Genomic DNA, 20354 nt, shown 5'->3' on the forward strand with positions numbered 1-20354 from the left:
TTTTTTTTTTTTTTTTTTTTTTTTTTTTGAGACAGAGTCTCGCTCTGCCGCCCAGGCTGGAGCGCAGTGGCGTGATCTTGGCTCACTGCAAGCTCCGCCTCCCGGGTTCATGCCATTCTCCTGCCTCAGCCTCCCGAGTAGCTGGGACTACAGGCGCCCGCCACCTCGCCCGGCTAGTTTTTTTGTATTTTTTAGTAGAGACGGGGTTTCACCGTGTTAGCCAGGATGGTCTCGATCTCCTGACCTCGTGATCCGCCCGTCTCGGCCTCCCAAAGTGCTGGGATTACAGGCTTGAGCCACCGCGCCCAGCCAAAAAATTTCTTAATATCCTCCTTAATTTCTTTGTTGACCCATTGGCCATTCAGGAACATATTATTTAATTTCCATGTGTTTATATAGTTTCCAAAGTTCCGCTTGTTATTGATTTCTAGCTTTATTCCATTGTAGTCAGAGAAGATACCTGGTATGATTTCAATTTTTTGAATTTTTAAGAACTTGTTTTGTGGCCTAACATATGGTCTATCCATGAGAATGATCCATGTGCTGAGAAAAGTGTATTCTGCAGCCGTTGGATGAAATGTTCTGTGAATATCTTTAGTCTATAGTGCAGATTAAGTCCAGTGTTTCTCTGTTGGTTTTCTTTCTGAATGCTCTGTCCAGTGCTGAAAGTGCGGTGTCAGAGATGCCAGTTATTACTGTATTGGGGTCTGTTTCTCTCTTTAGCTCTAACAGTATTTGCTTTATACATCTAGGCGCTCCAGAGTTGGGTGCATGTATATTTATTATGCTATTAATATATCCTCTTGCCGAATTTACCCCTTTAGCATTATATAATGAACTTCTTTGTCTCTTTTTATAGTTTTGTCTGAAAATCTGTTTGGTCTGCTATAAGTCTAGTTACTCCTACTCTTTTTTGGTTTCCATTTGCATACAGTAGTTTTTCTATCCCATAGTGCACATGTGTCTTTAGGCATTTCTTTGGGCAACAAGAGTGAGACTTTGTCTCAAAAAAAAATTGGTTCATATTTAGACTTTCTACTCAAGATATGAGTAGCTTACACAGTACAATTACAGTATTATCATACTCTGTGTTTGTGTACTTGCTATTACCAGTGAGTTTTGTACCTTCAGATTTTTTTTTTTTTATTCTTTATTAATGTCCTTTTCTTTTTGATTGAAGTACTCCCTTTAGCATTTCTTGTAGGACAGGACTGGTGTTGATGAAATCTCTTAGCTTTTGTTTGTCTGAGAAAATCTTTATTTTTCCTTTATGTTTGAAGGATATTTTTGCTGGATATATTATTCTAGGATAAAAGCTTTTTGCCTTCAGCACTTTTATTTTTAGTTTTTTGGAGACAGTCCCTCTGGTGCCCAGACTGGAGTGAAGTGGCACAATCTTGGCTCACTGAACCTCTGCCTCCCAGGTGCAAGTGATTCTCGTGCCTCAGCCTTCCAAGTAGCTGTGATTACTGGCATGTGCCACCACATCTGCCTAATTTTTTGTATTTTTAGTAGAGACGGGGTTTCACCGTATTGGCCAAGCTGGTCTCAGACTCCTGAGCTCTGGCAGTCCGCCCACCTCAGCCTTCCAAAGTGCTAGGATTACAGGCATGTGCCACTACGCCTGGCCTTTCAGGACTTTAAATATGTTGTGCCACTCTCTTGAAAACTTGTCAGGTTTCCACTGCAAAGTCTGCTGCCAGACGTATTGGAGCTCTATTGTATGTCATTTGTGTCTTGTCTTTTGCTGCTTTTAGGATCCTTTTTTAATATCCTTGACCTCTGGGAGTCTGATTACTAAATGCCTTGAGGTAGTCTTATCTTGGTTAACTCTGCTTGGTGTTTGCTAACCTTCTTGTACTTGAATATTGATATATCTTTAGGTTTGGAAAATTCTCTGTTATCATGTTTGAGTAAACTTTTTGTTTTTTGTTTTTTTGGTTACAGAGTTTTGCTCTGTTGCCCAGGCTGGAGTATAGTGGCATGATCTTGGCTCACTGCAAACTCCGCTTCGTGGGCTAAAGTGATTCTCCTGCCTCAGTCTCCCTAGTAACTGGGATTACAGGTGCTTGCCACCGCACCTGGCTAATTTTTGTACTTTCAGTAGAGATGAGGTTTCGCCATGTTGGCCAGGCCAGTCTCAAACTCCTGGCCTCAAGTTGATCCATCTGCCTCAGCCTCCCAAAGTGCTGGGATTATAGGCATGAGCCACCATGCCTGTCGTGGCTAGGGCTGTTCTAAATGCTCCCTCTGTGGGTGGGTGCCAGCTAGGTTCTGCCTGGTGTTGCTTTCTGCTGTGACAGGGCAGCACTGAGTTCCGATGCAAAGTCCTACAATCACTGCACTCTCCTTCCCCCAAGCACACACATTCTCTCTCTGGAGCTGCATGGCTGCTGCGGGGTATGGAGGAGGGTTGGTATCAGCAATTCAAGACTATTTTTCCCACCCTCTTCAGTGCTTCTTTCCTTCATATGATGTTACAGCTAGGTACCGTGACTGCTTACCTGGATTTTGGTTTTTTTGAAGGTGCTTTCTTGTGTGAATAGTAGTGAATTTGGTGTTTCTGTGGGGAGATAATCGCTGGAGGGTTGTTTTCGACCATCTTGTTCCCCCACTCCCTTTTTTTTTTTTTTTTTTGAGGCAAGATGTTACTCTGTCATCCAGTCTGGAGTGCAGTCATATAATCATGGCTCACTGCTGCCTTGAACTCCTAGGCTCAAGTGTCTTCCCACCTCAGCCTTCTGAGTAGCTAGGACTACAGGCATGTGCCACTATGCCTGGCAGGTTTTAAAATTTTTGTAGAGACAGGGTCTTACTCTGTTGCCCAGGCTGGTCTCAAACTCCTGACCTCAAACAATCCTCCTGCCTTGGCCTCCCAAAGTGGCAATATTACAGGCATGAACCACTGCACCTGGCCCTATTTTTTATATGTTTAAGGGCCATTTAAATTTCTTATTCTGTGAATTATTTATGTTTCTTGCTCTAGGAATCTTTTAAAAAATGCATATTTCCTAGGCCTACCCCAAACCTACTGATGAGACTCCCAGGGGTGCTCCCCAGGGGATGCTGCTATACTAGCCTAGTACAGGATTTGGGTTTGGGAGCCCCCACTGTAGTGTTCTGAGCCAGGAGTCCCTAAAGAGTGAGATGTGTGTGTGTGTGTGTGTGACTGAGTCTCACTCTGTTGCCTAGGCTGGAGTGTAGTGGCACAATCTCAGCTCACTGCAACCTCCACCTCACAGGTTCAAGCGATTCTACTGTCTCAGTCTCCTGAGTAGTTGGGATTACAGGCATGCACCACCATGCCCAGTTAATTTTTGTATTTTTAGTAGAGATGGGGTTTCATCATGTTGACCAGGCTAGTCTTGAACTCCTGACCCCAGGTGACCCGCCTGCCTTGGCCTCCCAAAGTGCTGGGATTACAGGCCTGAGCCACTGTCCCCAGCTTCCCCCACCCCTTTTTAAAATCACTCTATATTCAAAATATATCAGCTCTTTTACTTACAGAGAAAATATGAAACTAAACATTTGTTCTCTTAGCCTCCATAATGAAACCTGTATTCAGAATATGTCCACTTTAAAAAGAAATAAAAGATTTGCAGATTATCAAGCTGAAACCTGGGAACTTTGGCATGTATTGTTTCTGTGAGTCCAGTTTTGTTTTGTTTTGTTTTGTTTTTCCTGGAGTCAGAGTTTCTCTCTTGTTGACCAGGCTGGAGTGCAATGGCTCGATCTTGGCTCACTGCAACCTCCACCTCCCGGGTTCAAGTGATTCTTCTGCCTCAGCCTCCCAAGTAGCTGGGATTACAGGTGCGTGCCACCATGCCTGGCTAATTTTTTTTGTATTTTTAGTAGAGACGGGGTTTTGCCATGTTGGTCAGGCTGGTCTTGAATTCCTGACCTCAAGTGATCCACCCACCTCAGCCTCCCAAAGTGCTGGGATTACAGGCATGAGCCACCGTGCCCGGCCTGTTTCTGGGAGTCCAGTTCTTTCATCCGTCTGTAGCTGATACCTGCCTACTTGGGGCACTGGTTGCCACCACCATGGTCTACTCTTTTTTTTTTTTTTTTTTAAATTCCCATTTTACAGATAAACTGTAAAATTTATTATTTATTTATTTTTTATTCTGAGTGGCATACTCTTGTGTGTCGTCACTTGTAACAGCTGAGCTCATGGCATTTTCTGGGAGACGGTGCTGCTGTCTTTCCTGCTGTTCTTTCTTTCTTTTTTTTTTTTTTTTTTTTTGAGACAGAGTCTTGCTTTGTCACCCAGGCTGAAGTGCAGTGGCACTATCTCAGCTCACTGCAAGCTCCATCTCCCGGGTTCATGCCATTCTCCCTGCCTCAGCCTCTCTAGTAGCTGAGACTACAGGCGCCCACCACAACACTGCCCGGCCAATTTTTTGTATTTTTAGTAGAGACAGGGTTTGACTGTGTTAGCCAGGATGGTCTCGATCTCCTGACCTCGTGATCCATCAGCCTTGGCCTCTCAAAGTGCTGGGATTGCAGGCGTGAGCCACCGCGCCTGGCCCTGTCCTGCCATTCAAAATCATCTCCAATGAGGTTGCCTTCTTGACCTGTGCTTCCCTTTATTCATCTGGGGGCACTGGAGGCCAAGGGGCTGCGTGGGTCTTCACCTGATGGAACTGATGGAACTGATGGAAGTGGCATTTTTGGAGAGGCCTGCGACTGCCCCAACTAGGAGCACCGCTGGCTTGTAGGCTGCTCGATCCTGGGGGTGCTGCTCCTTTGCCAGTGCTGTCCCTCAAATCCAACTGCAGCAGAATCTGGCTCTTCTTTCCAATATTTAAAAATTATTCTTAACTTTTTTTTTTTTTTTTTGGCACAGTCTTGCTCTGTCGCTCAGTCTGGAGTGGTGCAGTCATAGCTTACTGCAGACTCAACTTCCTGGGCTCAAGTGATCCTCCCACCTCAGCCCCCTGAGTAGCTGGAACTACAGGCACATGCCACCACACCCAGCTAATTTTTGTATTTTTTTGTAGAGGCAGGGTTTCACCATGTTGCCTATACTGGTCTCAAGCTCCTGAGCTCAAGTAATTCTTCCACCTTGGCCTCCCAGAGTGTTGGGATTACAGGCGTGAGCCACTGTGCCCAGCCTTATTTTCAATTATTAGTGGCTCATGAACAGTCAGGATTCATTATTTTCACTTAGACCGTTCTGTTTCTCATTCTTTTTTGAGGCTTCATCTTGCTCAGTCACCACCTTGTGATGCTTGGGGCTGTTTAGTAGGATGGATGATGTGTTTCTCTTTGTTGTAGAAAGGATCCAAAGATCAAACTTCAGAGGATGATCCACTGAAATTTTCAGGATCTGCTGATGAAGCAACCGTCTTTCGGCTTGTCATGAAAATAACATTTTCGGGGCAGTAAAACCCGTTGGTTTATAACTCTCCCATACATAAAGGGGAATTGGTAGCAGTGTTAGCAGGCACAGACTCCACTGGATTATTATTTTTCACCAGCATTTCACCCTTTGATAACCTTCTGGCTGGTTTTACCTCTTCTCTTAGAAGAGAACCTCAGTTGAGGTAGAGTGGACAGGACCCCACTTGGGTTACTTTTTTTAAATTAATTAATTAATTAATTAATTAATTTATTTGAGACTGGGTCTGGCCCCGTAGCCCAGGTTGGAATGCAAGTGGCATAGTCATGGCTCACTGCAGCCTCATACTCGTGGACTCAAGCCATCCTCCTGCCTCAGCCTCCCAACTAGCAGGGACTACAGTCATGCACCACCACACTTTTGGTTGTTCTTTTATCTCTTGACAAGGCATTGTCCTCTGGAGTTTTAAGTTTAGGAAGATCCAACGTGGTAAATTCAAACTCAGGTTTGGAGGTTTTCCTACTTTTCCCATAATTCTGGGTTTGTTGTCTGTTCCCTTCTGATCTGATGCCCATCCAATTTCAAATTCCTCTTAGCATCAAGTGGACAAACGATGTGAGCCATTTGCTGATTTCATCTCTGATGGTAGCATTCTGTCAGCTCTTACTGTCAGCCTTTTGCTCATCATAGTTTTTTTCTCATCATCTTTTTTTGCTTAAAAAATCAGAGCTTCAGCTGGGCGCAGTAGCTCACTCCTGTAATCCCAGCACTTTGGGAGGCCGAGAGGGTGGATCACGAGGTCAGGAGTTCAAGACCAGCCTGGCCAAGATGGTGGAACCCCGTCTCTACTAGAAAAATACAAAAATTAGCCAGGCATGGTGGTGGGCGTCTGTAATCCCTGCTACTCGGGAGGCTGAGGCAGAGAATTGCTTGAACCTGGGAGGCGGAGCTTGCAGTGAGCCGAGATCACGCCACTGCACTCCAGCCTGGGTGACAGAGTGAGACTTTGCCTCAAAAAAGAAAAAAAAAAATCAGAGTTTCATTTCTTGTGTGAGAGGACACATGCTCATTTTGAGGCTTTACCGTTTGAAAGTCTTGCTGACAGCTGGGTTGGTTACGATCACTCTGGGAGGCGGGCGCTGATTAAACATGAATGGACTCAGTTCTAAGAAGTAGGTGTAGGGATGGAGTTATTTTGAAAGAAAACTTCTGAGGGGGAAACCTTGATGCTCCTAATGCCATGTCTTCAGTTGTGTTTCTGCCCTGCCTTGGGTCCCTTATGTCATAAGAGCAGCTTGGAGGAGGAGGAGGAGGCCTGAGCGCGGGAGGTGGTGGCCACCCCATTGGCTGCTGGGACAGGCATGGTGTTTCTCTTTCCTGCCTTAAAATGCCAGAGTCTGTCATGACCTGCCTGGTGATCATTACCATGAATTCCTGTCTGCTGAATTCCTGTGCTGCAGTTTCCTTCTCTGGGACAAGAGGCTTTAGACTGGAATCTAGCTGCCAGGTATTCGGTGGCGTCCACCTCACTGTCATGCCCTGTGCTGCAGCTGAGGCCCCAGGATCCCAGTGACTCTGCCTTTCCCCAGAGGGTCCCTGGTCATCTGGGCAGGAGACCTCTGTGTTGTGCTCAGTGTCACTGATTTGCATTCTCCAGGCCTCCCTCCATATCCAGAGCACCTCACCAGCCCACTCAGCCCTGCCCAGGAGGAGCTGAAAGAAGGGCAGGCCCCCAAGCAGCAGCAGGACTCAGAGGTGAGAGTGGCCCCAGTCGGGCCAGGAGCAGGTGAGTGAGAACAGCGAGGCGGCAGGATGAACAGTGTCCCGAGGCAGCATGCGGTTACCAAGCGACGGTGCTGAGGAAAAGCACTGGAAGCGTGGGGCTGGGAGAGATGGCTGGGAGACTGGTTGGGCTGGGTTGGACAGGCTTTCTGGGAAAGGGGCCCCTGAGACAGGCCTGAAAGAAGGTAGGTTTTGGCATTTTCAGCATGAGAAAACAGTGTATAGATGGGTGGGTTCCTCCACGTGTTGGGGGCCTGAGCACACGGGTCCAGCAGAGTGAGGGGAGGGGTAGATGGGTGTGTTGTGCCTCCCCAGGGTTCTTACGAGGGTCCCATCCACAGAGCAGTGTGTGTCCTGTGCCTAGCGCGGCGCCAGCGTGGTGTTTCTCGGTAAACGCCCTCTTTCTAAAGACCTGCTGGGAACTCTGGCTTTAGCCATGCTTCCAGACCTCTTTGTCTGCTTTTATTTAAAGGCAGTCCCTGCCTGTCCTTTCACAAAAATATGTATCAGGCCATTTAGCAGAACACTTGGCAAACAGTCCAGAGCTCTGTTCTCTGTCGAGTGTTCCTCTGCGGGGCTGGCTCCTCCACCTGGTTCTGCCGCTGGCCCGACTTTCAGTCTCTGGTTGCTTTCTCTGTGGTGATTTCTGGGTATCTTCCCCACTGGATCTTCCTCCATTCCCTGGGTTTCTCTTTCCAGCCAGTGTGGAAGTCTGGGCTCTGCTCATGGAGTTGGAGAGATGGGACCCTCTTAGGCAGGCGGGCAGTGTTCCTGCCCCATTGCAGACCTGGAACGGTGTCCCGGAGCCTCCCAACCCTCTGTTATTTTGAGGCTCATCAGGGTGACAGATGCTGAGGGACAGGACATTAGCACTGGCCTGCAGGGGTGTTGGGGATGTGGCCTTCGTAGCTCTTGTCTCACCTCTGAAGCCCTCCGGACAGAAGCCCTAGGCCTCCTCTCCCTGGCAGGGACTTGCGTATGTCCAGGGCTGCTGGGGAGATGGCTATGCACGCTGCAAGCCATGGGGGTCCTGCAGCCGGTGTTGGGGGTGGCCCTTGCCGAGTCTCACACGGCCCCCAGCCAGCACCGGCATTTTATCCTTGATTAAGTCGAAAGGAGAGTCTAGATGGGGAGTCTCCAACTTCCTCCACCAGGGACATCCTGCCAGGCATGGGGCCAGGGGAAGAAGGGCGGAGGCACCTGTGGCCACAGCAGAGCCCCACAGGAGCGTGGGGGCCTTTTGGGAGTGGGGTGGGGTTGGGTGGTGGGACGTGGTGACGGGCTTCCTCCTGAGGGTTCCGTCCCTCCCTCTCCAGCTGCTATCTCCCTGGGGACTGTGGGGACCCAGATCAGTCTGGGGTCCTTCCTGGTCTTTCCCCATTGTGGTCTGGTCTGGCCTGGCTGGAAAGGCACTGCATGAAAACCCAGGCATCAGATCCCAGGCATGTGGTCTGATGATGATGGAAAAGCTATTCATGTGGTCTTGGCGTGGCTGGGCTCCCAGCCTCCATGTCAACAGTCTGTGTTCCTCTGCCCAGAGACTCTGCTTCCCTGAGACGGTATGGCGCCAGGACCCTTCCTCCCTCACATTAGGGACCCCTGAGAGCTGGGTGCTGAGACCTGGGGTCTCAGGTCTCCAGCACATTGCTGTGACCACCTGCCACTGCCTTGGTTGTCCTTGTCACTGCTGTCCAGCAGCTCCTTGGCTCCACCCAACCTGGGAGTTGAGTGAGACTCACACAGACCCAGGCAAGAATCTCAGGTCCTAGCGCCTCCTGTCACCAGTGAGTGTAGTGGCAGGCAGGTCATGGACGCTCTGTGCGGATTTGTCATGTGGATGAGCAGCTGAGCATGGGTGCAGCACTCACCACCCCTAGTCCGCAGAGGCCTCTTAGGGTGGTCTGGGGGCAGCGAGGGCCCCTGGGGCTCATTGTCTTTCACAGATGGTAACTAGTGTCACCAGAACTTTTGGGGGTGGGGTCCTGCCACCCTCTCTGCTGTGCCCAGGGTCTCTGCTTCTGTGTCCCACTCCAGCTGACCCCTGACCTCCGGGCTCCCTGGCTCCTGGCCTTGCAGCTTGATCTCCCCTCCCCTGATGTCCTTAGCTTGGCCTCCAGGAATGAGGCTGATGACAACAATCAGGACTGAGTGACCGTGCGAGGCAGTGCCTGTGTGGCAGGGCTCAGTGAGCAGGACCCCTGCAATGTGCTGTGAGCACTGTGGGGAGAGAGGGCTCAGCTGAGGCTGGAAGCCAGGACTGGGCCGAGTGACCTGGGGGACAGGGTGGTGAGGTCCACTTGGAAACCAACGTAGACTCCTTTTGCCAGGTGGTGGTGTGGTCATCAAGACAGAGGCACAGTCTGAAGACGAGATGAGGCCTGAGCGGCTTTTTCTGGGGGTGTCCCGAGGCCAGACCGAATGCAGAATCCCCCGAGGGCCCAGGAACAGGCCTGGGGGCCCCAGCCGTCATCAGGCCCAGGGCGTGCCCAGGGTGCGGGCAGGGGAGCCACGGCCACCGGGGGTCGGCGGGGAGACGCCCCGAGTCCTTTCCCGCCGGCGGCAGCGGGCATTCACCTGCCCCGACTGTGGGCAGAGCTTCCGCCTGAAGATCAACCTGACGATTCATCAGCGGACCCACGTGGAGGAGGGGCGGCGGGAGGCCCCCGGGGACAGCCAGACCACGCTGGAGCCGGGGGAGGTGGTGGTGCCTGGCCCTGTCATCCGCTGGCTCCCCGAGGAGCCTGAGGGCCGCCGCTCTGTGGCGGGCGGCCGTGCGTTGGTGGGGCGGCGGCCTGCGGCCAGCAAGATGTACCACTGCAGCGAGTGCCTGCGCTTCTTCCAGCAGCGCAAGAGCCTGCTGCTGCACCAGCGCCTGCACACCGGCAATGGCCAGGGCTGGCCCGCCTGCCCCTACTGCGGCAAGGCCTTCCGCCGGCCCTCGGACCTCTTCCGGCACCAGCGTATCCACACTGGTGAGCGGCCTTACCAGTGCCCCCAGTGTGGCCGGACCTTCAACCGGAACCACCACCTGGCTGTGCACATGCAGACCCACGCCCGAGGCCAGGCGGGCCCACACTTGCCTGCCGCCCCTGCCCGCCACGGGAGCCCCCCGCTGCCCTGGCCCAGCCGCACGGAAGAGGGCTGACCAGGCAGTAGGCCACAGGGGACTCCTGGCAGGGCCCCTCCCCAGTGCCTGACGCGGGTTCCTCCTCTTTCTGGGATGGAGAGAGGTTTGTTGTTTTTACCCATTCAAATGGGAAGCCCGCCGCCCTTCTGGTGGCAGTGTGTGTGACCGGGTGCCTTCTGTTTCCTGTTTGCACTCTTTGCTGCCTTTTCTGCATTCCTGACTTGTAAAAGATTCCTTAAGGCTTAAGGGATGCCTTGTTTTTGATGGGGCCTCTGGTAGGTACCACAGCCAAGAGGACCAGAGATCATGGCCCTTCCAGTATGGGGGCGATAGAGACATCGGGGACCTGGGATTTTTGTTTTGTGCAGAGGTCTCCGGCCTGCTGTCACCATGAGACAGGGGAGTGGATGGTTGGCCTGAAGAAAGGGTCCTGGAAAGTTTTCTACTTTGCTATTTTGAAACTTTTTTTCCCTTGTTATAGAGACTCAAGTGCTTTTGTAAATGTGTGTAGTTGCTAATGGAACTTTGCCTTTTGCAAAGTGGAAAGAGCCGGCTTTTCCATGTGGGGCTCGCAGAACTGGAAGGGGAACTACCTCCACCAGCCTGTGGGTCTTTTATTTTTTTAAGATGGAGTTTCGCTCTTGTTGCCCAGGCTGGAGTGCAGTGGTGCAATCTCCAGAGGTTGCTCACTGCAACCTCTGCCTCTCGGGTTCAAGTGATTCTCCTGTTTCAGCCTTCTGAGTAGCTGGGATTACAGAGGTGAGCCACCACTCCTGGCTAATTTTTGTATTTTTAGTAGAGACAGGGTTTCATCATGTTATCCAGACTGGTCTCGAACTCCTGACCTCAGGTGACTCGCCTGCCTCAGCCTCCTGAAGTGCTGGGATTACAGGCGCGAGCCACTGCTCCTGCCCAGCCTGTGGGTTTTGACAGGGATGTCTTGGCTGCTGTCTCGGAAGCACAGTGTCTCCCTAGGTGTGTGTTTCTTGGCCCAGAGTGACTCCCAGTATTCCTAGTCCTTACCCCACAGGATAGGCACGTCCATTATTTACTTTTGTTTGTCAGCTGGGAGGGGAAACTGAAGCCTGGAGTGGGAGACACTTTTCCCCAAGAGCTCAGTGTTCGTGGGTGTGTAAGATCCATTGACTGGACCCCAGACAGCATCCTGAGGGGCAGTGCGGAGAGAGCCCAGGAAGCCCCTCCCCTAGAGGAGGCCCTTGGTCTGGCTGAGGGCCGGCCACCTCTACCCTGGGCCTCCAGGACTGCTTTTCACATTAAAGGGGAGGCAGTCTCTCAAAGGAGTTCTCCCTTGAGCGCTTTGGGCTCTGGGGCAGAGTTGGGCTAGGAGATCTGGGTGAATCCTTCAGTCACGGCTAGTCTCATGTTCCTCTTCTGTCAAAGGGGGTCATGGCCCCAGTGTGTCCTACCTCAGAGTTGTCAGGATCAAATTAAGAGGCACTGGGACAAATATGAAGCCTAGCTTTGTGCTTCCTTTCAAGTTCAGGGCCTCCTTTCTACTCATTCCAGCCTTTTTTTCCCCTGTCAGAATCCCTCAGGAAGGACCTTTATCTTCTGGAGTGAGTAGTGGCAGTTCCACTGGGTTCAGTGAAAGACTCGCCCACGGGGCTTTGTTCCCCAGGGGTCCTTTGTGTTTCGGTGAACAAATTCCTACCAAAACATAAGATTCAGACTGTAGAAGTTCAGGCAATAATATCAGGCCTCATGGAGAAGTCTGGAGGTCAGCTGGCTTCTGGTGTCCCATCACACCACTGCGGGTGCTGCCTGTAGAGCAGCCTTGGTGTGGGTGACTCTGAAGCTGGAGTGATGGGACCCCGGCTAACCTTGTTTTTTACCGCCTTGTCTGGCACTGAGAAGTGGCCACCCTTCAGGGCTGCTTCTGGGGGCCTTGGTTCCTGGATGTGCCATTTCCTTGCCCTTCTGACCCTCCCACTTCTTCCAACATCTTGAGCAGAGTTGGGGGCCAGTGGTAGCGTTGCTGTCATCTCTGGGAGGAGGGTGAATATACAAGTCAGTGACAGTTCGGCCAGGCTCCCTTGGGTTTGGGAAGAGGCACCGCCCTTCTGTGCTGTGGATCCTGCTTGTTTGCTTTGGGGTCCCCCAACCCTTGCCAGGAGCTTCACAAATCAGAGACAGGCTGTCAGCAAGCGCTCAGACAGGATGTGTGCAAGTGCAGGTGCGCGAGTTTAACCCTCAGCTGCAGGAGCTAGTCTCATGTTCTGGGGATACCTCAGGCTAAGAATTTTGCCAAGTTTCTGGGCTTGTTTTTCTAATGCCAAATGCCCCTGCGTAAGTGTCACAAGGTGCTGATTCTCCTTTTTTCTTTTTTTCATAGCAATGTGTGCAACTTTGAGCTAGGTCTTGTGAATTTGCCTAGCACTCGGACGTGTTTAAGTAACGTTCTTTACATTGAAACGAGTCAACCGAAGCTTTGTGGTGCAGGAGCTGAGGGTTCCCCAGACTCGGTGGGAGCCCTGGTTGGGCCCCAAACTCCCCCAGCAGAGTCCTCGTCTTCCTCATTTGTGAAATAAACGGGTGGGCCACGACGTTAATAAGCCCAAGAAAACTGTGAAGGTGGTAGTCCCTTTCCCTAACTGGTGCGCAATAAACTTGTTGACATGAACGAGTGCGTGCGCGTGATCTGGTTTCTGCTCTCTGGGAGGTGAGTGACCGTGCGGGGCAGTGGCAGCTGGTGACACTTGCGGGCTGTTGGGCACCAGCCTGGGGCGGGCGCTCACACCTGTCGGCGGGCGCGCGCACCTGTGGGGCTCGCACAACACCTCCAAGCACGCTGTGGGGGCGGGGCCTCCCGGGATGGCCAATGAAAAGCCGGCACTGGGTCGCAGGCGCCCGCGAAGCGGGGGCGGAGCCTCCAGCACCGGCCAACGGGGATCTGGCTTCGGGATGCGGGGCGGGGCCCACGCGGGGCCCACCCGGTCGCAATTCGCTGGGCCTGGGGCACAGCTTCTTCCCGGACGCGTTCTCCGTGTGTCCCGAGTCCCGGCGGCCCCGCGAGCTCGGTCCGTGCGGGGAAAGGGGGGCTGATGCCGTCTGCGGAGAGAACTGTGCAGCCGGGCTTGTGTGGGGCCGCGCGCAAGGGCAGCGGCGACTCCCTGCCNAACTGTGCAGCCGGGCTTGTGTGGGGCCGCGCGCAAGGGCAGCGGCGACTCCCTGCCCAGGCAGGCCAGCACAGGGCCATGGCCGAGGCGGCTGCGCCTTCGGTAGGGGCGACTCTCATGGAGGCGTGGGGACGTGGAGCCGAGTCCTGAATTCGCCAGGAGGATGTCCCACCCCCCACCATCCCTCGCCACCTCCTGGAACTGGGGAGGGCTTAGCCCGGGTGGCAGGAGGAGTACAAGGACTCCTAAGGCCACACGATAAACTCCCTTCTCGCTCTTCATTTCCTTGCCTGTGGAATAAGGCGAATGGCCCTAAACACAAGATTTGGAGGTCCCTCCTGCCCTGATATCCACTGGACCTGGCTCTGAGGGCGCGGTGGACTGTGGACATCTTCATTCCAGACCCTCCAAGGTTCCTCTTTCAGGACCCGCCTTTTGGCACTTGCCCCCACCCCGCCCCACCCCGCAGTCGACCATCTCAAAGATCCACCCCTCCCGCCAAGCTGAGACCAATGCCATGGCCTGGGGAGGGATGTCCGCTGCAGTCTGGTGGAGCCAGAGTCGCTCCTGACTGTGAGGTGGACTCTAGATTTGAGCTCTGATTCCAGTCTGGAGGATTCTGATGCCTGCCCACTCTTTCCAAAATTCCCTGACAAGTCCTTCTGGCTGCTGCTGAGGGGATCTGCATTGTGAGGACTTTTGGTTAGGGGCTTCAGGCTCAGGCTTGACCTAGGCCATTGCTGGCCTGCATAAGAACTGTTGAGATTTTCATAGGTCTTTAAAGGTAGAGGGGTCATCTCCTAGTATAAATAGCTTTGCAGTGGTTTTGGATCCATTCCTGGGTGGCACATTTGTGGCAGGGCATTGCAGGGAGGTGAGGATGTTAGCCCCTAATTTGAAGACGGTGCTGCCTCCCCTGGGCTCCACTTCATTGTATCAGACAGAGGCCAGACTTGAGGATGGAGAGCCATGGTGTGAGAGGAAGGAAAAGGCCAGGTATCTGGTGTCTGGTACTTGTATATGTGGGACACTTTGCTGAGTATGTTTATTGGGGAGGTCTCTGAGAAACTCAGTTGCACAGAATTAGATTAATCAGTCTCTGGTTCTTAACACATTCAGATCACTGGTCCATAGCCTTTATATTTGTTTTTAAGAATATAACATAGGCCGGGCGCGGTGGCTCAAGCCTGTAATTCCAGCACTTTGGGAGGCTGAGAAGGGCGGATCACGAGGTCAGGAGATCGAGACCATCCTGGCTAACACGGTGAAACCCCGTCTCTACTAAAAAATACAAAATATTAGCCAGGCGAGGGGGCGGGCGCCCGTAGTCCCAGCTACTCGGGAGGCTGAGGCAGGAGAATGGCGTAAACCCGGGAGGCGGAGCTTGCAGTGAGCTGAGATCCGGCCACTGCACTCCAGCCTGGGCAACAGAGCAAGACTCCGTCTCAAAAAAAAAAAAAAAAAAAAAAAAGAATATAACATGTGCTAATGTCATACACCCTGAGTGCTTTTTCATATCTTCAGTGTGTTTCATCCACACAGCCACCTTAGGAGTGAAGGAAGTTAGGATATCCCTGTAAGTGAGATCATAGAACCTTAGATAAGTTATGCGGCTTGACCTCAGGTTGTGCAGGATTCAGATGGCAGGAGAGGCACTGAGTCAAGTTCTAGGTGAGTTCCATTTCCAGGAGTGCTCCCTTTATACCTCAACTGTTCCCCACTGGGGCATTCCTGGATTTAAAATTTTATTTCCAGCAATACATAATACATTTTCTGCCTCCTGTGAACAGGATATTCCTTGTAATGTTTCCTTGTTCTTTTCTGCTTTCAACTTTCTCTGGCCCCTGTTGCCTGGCAGCTAGGAGGGTGGAGACCATCCTGGGGCTGGTTGACAAGGCACCTGGATCATGGGGATGTGGTGTCAGGCAGGGCAGGAAGTCACACCAGTAGATGTCAGGGTGGATGGGCCTTAGAGATCGCCAAGGCGGAACAACAGGCCTTTCTCCCCGTGAGCCCACTAAGGGGTGTGGACTTGTTCTAGAAGAAGTTGAGGCAGATTGCTGCCTGGGTGTGCATTGGACCCCGGGTCCCCTGGCAGGTGTTCTGGACTTGGGCTTCTCACCATTTCTTGGTTCCTGCTTCTGGCCATGTTCCCTAGTTGGTTGAGTAATGGGCTGAGCTAATAGAGGCAGTGAGTGGTAGAGCTGGGATCCACTCTATTCATTTATGATAGTAATGTTAGTTATGTCATTTTTCCATCACCCCTGGGTCTTGGTTCAGGATTCTTCTCATGGGGAATTTGTGGGGTCCAGTGTCTGCTGTCTTTGACTATTAGGTGGGGTCTGTTTGGGGGTCTGACCAGTGAGGCCCTCTGGCATTCAGAAGACGTCTTCCCCATTCTGGAGAATCCTGACCTTCCTGTGTCTGGTAACGGCTCTGGGCTGCTCTCCTGGTGGCTGACTCATGAACTTGTGTCTGGTTGCAGGACTGGTATATGCAGACTGACCTCCAGGGAGAGGCCCAGATCCGATCTGCAGAGGTCTCCCTTCTGGCTATCGTGGCTGCTATTCAGGTGGTGGAGAAGAAGATGGAACCCCAGGCTGCCTGGCTACAGAGCCTGGAGGGACGCACACGGACAGCCGAGGAGAAGCTGGCTGACTGCGAGAAGGTGGCTGTGAAGTTTGGGAACCAAACTGTTGCTCAGGCTGGAGGGCAAGTGGGCCATGTTGGGGACTCTGCTGCAGGAGTACGGGCTGCTGCAGAGGCAGCTGGAGAACGTGCTGTGCAACAGAAACTTCTGGATCCTGTGGCTGCCCCCAGGCAGCAAGGGGGAGGCCCCCAAGGTATAGGAGCTGGGTGTGGGTGGAGAGGCCCTGCCTGGATTCTGTAGGGTTACCATATGCATAGCGGAAGGAGCCCCCTGGCTCCCAAAGCCTGACCTCTGGGCATCCAAGGCAGTCACTAGTTGACTTTAAAGGGCTTGAAAAATGTCAGAAGAAATTGTGACACAGAAAAATGTCTGCTTTGGAGGATGGAATGGGGTTTGTTGGGAGAGAAATGGTTGTGCAGCAGTGGTTGTACATGATCTCTGAGAGTGAGGACTGGCACAAGTAGGAGATACGTGTGCCTGGGAAAGGGGAAGAGAACCCAGGAGCCCTGATCATGAATCCCCTTAGTCACTGGTTCTGCCCTTTAGCCGAAGGCGTTGTGATGGAGTTGAGTTTGCATTTGCTTAGTAGTTTGGCCTGCGATGCCCACTGCTTTGGGGGAAGGGAGAGGAGACTGGAGTTGGTTTTGGCTGCTCCCTGAAATGGTTGTTCCTCATGGTGGGTGCAGGCAACCTGTACTTCCAGGTGCCCGTGACTCCTGAAGACACGGTCGGGTATTTCTCAGAGCAGCAGGGTGGCGGCCTGGAGGACTCACAGAAGGAGCTCTACAAACGTGTTGTGAAGGGGAGCTGCGAGACCCTGAGCTCCCTGGGTAAGAGGCTGGTCTCTGGGGGCCTCCACACCTTGGTTTTACTCCTTTACTCAATCACACGAGACTTCTGAATCTCAGAGCAGGAAGCATGTAGAGATCATTTGTTCAGCCCTCTGTCTTCAGGCAGGTAGAGGGTATCCGTCATTCTCATTTTGAGGTTTTAGGTAATGAAATGCAGAGGTTATGTGACTTGCCCCAGGTCTCATGGAGTAAGTGAACTGGAATCTGCTCCTTGCTGTCCTGCCCTTTGCGTGGTACCAGAGGCAGCTCCTGCGTGCACGCCTGTGGCTTGCCAGCCTGTCTGCTCCTGGGGAGCTGGGGCCTCCCCTGGTTTACATCTGTATCCCTAGGACTCCCAAGCTGCACTCTGCACACTGAGTTCTCAGGTGATTCCTGCTGAGCAAAGACGGATGGACTGTAGGCCTGCTTTTTTTTTTTTTTGAGATGGAGTTTCGCTCTTGTTGCTCAGGCTGTAGTGCAATGGTGTGATCTCAGCTCACCACAACCTCCGCCTCCCAGGTTCAAGTGATTCTCCTGCCTCAGCCTCCCGAGTAGCTGGGATTACAGGCATGTACCACTAGGCCCTGCTCATTTTGTATTTTTAGTGGAGATGGGGTTTATCTATGTTGGTCAGGCTGGCCGTGAACTCCCAACCTCAGGTGTTCCGCCCGCCTCGGCCTCCCAACGTGCTGCGTGAGCCACCGTGCTCGGCCAGGCCTGCCTTTTTTTTTTTTTTTTTTTTTTGAGGCGGAGTCTCGCTCAGTCGCCCAGGTTGGAGTGCTCCGCCTCCCGGGTTCACGCCATTCTCCTGCCTCAGCCTCTCAAGTAGCTGGGCCTATAGGTGCCCGCTGCCACGCCTGGCTAATATTTTGTATTTTTAGTAGAGATGGGGTTTCACCGTGTTAGCCAGGATGGTCTCGATCTCCTGACCTCGTGATCTGCCCGTCTCGGCCTCCCAAAGTGCTGGGATTACAGGCGTGAGCCACCGCGCCAGGCCCTGGCCTGCTTTTAAGGATGCCCCAGGTCCAGAAAACGAGGGCCAGCCCTGGGAAGTTCGGTCCTTCAGGCAGGTGTGTGTCTTCATGTGAGATTTGATCAGACGTGGGTTTTTGTAGCTACCCTACTCCCAAGCTCTCCTGCGTGCACCTGGAATTCTCACTGCTTTGGGCAGGTGAGCAGTTGGCTTTTTGTCCACTCTCTCCCCTTGTTGGGAGGCTGAGGCCCAGAACACAGTGCCTTCCCTCTCTTTGCCTGGCTGCAGAGGTTCCTCCTTCAGAAGAGGGTCCCAGTGTGCTGTGGGAGGCAGGGTGACGAGGCTGTCCGGCCTCAGGTGGGGAAGGAGAAGCACGTGGAAGGAAGGGCAGCAGGAAGCCTGAGCCTGACCGCCAGGAATGGCCAGCCCCATTTTTGGGCCTGAGTTTCCTCATCTGTCTGGACTAGGTGACTTGTCTGTGTGGGCAATGGATTGGAACCCTTTCTCTTGGTCTCATGGCACTTACTTCTAGTCCACGAAAACTGAGAGGCCTTGCCCACCCTACTCTCCATGCCCCTCAACACATGCCTTGAAGAGGGAGTGAGTCCTGCTCCAAGCCTGGCGGAAAACCTTCCTTTCCAGGTCTGCAGAGGACAGCCCTGCCACTGGCCTTTTCCTCTCTACAGGCCGGGCCACCACCAAGCCAGATCTTCTGGTGCCAGTGGAGAAAGGACACCAGGCAGGCAGCTGCAGCTTGCCCAGTGCAGAGAGGGGCCAGAGCCCGGGCCCTGGTGAGTCCCTTAGGGTGTAGGCGGACCTGGGCCTCTCTACGTGCATCTGGTAAGGGCATCTGGTGTCAGGAGGCCCCCCTGGCGAAACAGAGGCAGAGGTGGGGGTGGGGGGAAGTGAACTGCTGGGCCTCACAGCTGGCGGTCAGGGCCAGACCTGGGTGTTCTGACACCCAGAGGACCTGGGCCATTTCCCACACTCCATGTCCCTTTGGAGCCATCGCTTGGCCTGAGACCACTCTGGGGGCTTAAGGGGAAGGGCAGAGGGCATAGCAGATACCAGGGAACCTGAGGCAGGCTGTCGTGGTGCGTGCAGGGTCCCGGGAGGAGCGACAGGCTGGCGGCCTCTGTGAGACCTGCCCTGACGCTGCGTCTGCTCCCAGGGCCCTTGGTGCCTGCATGTGTGTCCTCCTCGCTTTGCAGCCTAATTCCTGCTTCCTCTCCTTGGGTGAAGGGACTGAGTCTTGCTGTAATATCCCCCTCCCCCGGCACCTTACACAGTGCCTGGCATGTACTGGGATTATAAATAATAAATAATTATGAAATGAATGGTGAACCAGAATAGGAGCTCAGTTTTCTCCATTTTTCAAATAATAGCATTGGATCAGAATGCAGTTTTTTATTTTTTATTTTTCATTTTTTTAAGGCGAGAACCCTTTATTCCAGTGACAACCAGAATCATATAACATGGGGGACAATGGGACTATTCTGGCTGAAGGACAGGAACCCTGGAGCTGGTTGCTTGGAACACAGCGGGTCATGCCAAGACACTGTTCCTTGCTTTCTAGATTCTTAGATTTGGGGAGGAAGGCTCCCCTGTGAAGCAGACTCTTTGAGTAGGTAAATTAAGTCACAGTGAGCCTAGAGTGGGGAAGAAGGTGGGAGTTGACAAGGGTACTGAGTGGCTGGCATGTAGGTCCAAGGCTGAAAGTGGCATTTCCAGGCACCTGCAGGGGACGGGGGCACCACAGAGAAAGCAGGGTTGCGTAAGGGGCGGGTGTGGCAGGATGCAGGTCACATAGCCTGAGCTGGGGAGCCCTGAGCGAGAGGCCAGCTGGGTGGAGTGTGGCTCTTGTGAGAGCTACTCCAGCACTGAGGGCTATTACAGCAGCAGCCTGGCCAACAGCTCCTCCCCTGTGGTGCAGGGAGGGGAGCTGGGCCCAGGCACTGCAGCCACCCCGGCTCTTGGACTGGCCCCCCACAGCAGGTGTGGGCAGGACTGGGGTATGTTCAGAGGCTGTGGCTGGTGCCACAGTCCCCAGGGCTGAGCAGCTCCTAGGGGGATGCAAAGCAGCAGGCAGGGCCTGGCCAAAGAGCCCCAGGCACGACTCTGCCATGAGGCTGGGCTTGCACCTGAAGGCAGCTCAAGGAAGTGTGGTGGGTGGAGGAATGAGGGCTGTTCAGGGGGGTTAGGGTTGCCCTGCAGTCTGGGTAGTCCTTGCCATTCTAGCAGTCACTTCTTGTTTTCCACTCTCCGTAAGCTTTTCCAGATTTCTCCAGGAGAGAGCTTTGTTTACCCCCAGGACTAGGCCTCACTCCTAAAAGCTGCTTCTAAACCCTTTGCGGGCAGGCCCCAGACAGTGTCGGTGCAAGACATCCTGCAGGCCCCAGACGGTGTGGGTGCATGACAGCTTTATCTGTTGGATGTTTCCATAGGCGGGCTGTTCCTGCCAGAATTCTAGAAGCAGTGTAAACGGGCTGCTCATTCATTAGGTCTGGGCGG

The 20354-nt window shown here is 52.9% G+C and overlaps 1 protein-coding gene across 1 annotated transcript in view; it reads left to right on the plus strand.

Moving 5' to 3' along the window:
• The window catches only part of ZNF783 (zinc finger family member 783), a 28642-nt gene extending 15745 nt beyond the window's left edge, over positions 1 to 12897 (plus strand). Inside the window, exons 5-6 of the mRNA XM_025380996.1 lie at positions 7002 to 7130; positions 9454 to 12897. Coding sequence (XP_025236781.1) covers positions 7002 to 7130; positions 9454 to 10271 — 947 coding nt within the window. The 3' untranslated portion in view covers positions 10272 to 12897. The remainder of the gene's footprint in view (positions 1 to 7001; positions 7131 to 9453) is intronic.
• The last annotated feature ends 7457 nt before the right edge of the window (positions 12898 to 20354 follow it).

This window comes from Theropithecus gelada, chromosome 3 (genome assembly GCF_003255815.1).
Source record: "Theropithecus gelada isolate Dixy chromosome 3, Tgel_1.0, whole genome shotgun sequence".
NCBI lineage: Eukaryota > Metazoa > Chordata > Mammalia > Primates > Cercopithecidae > Theropithecus > Theropithecus gelada.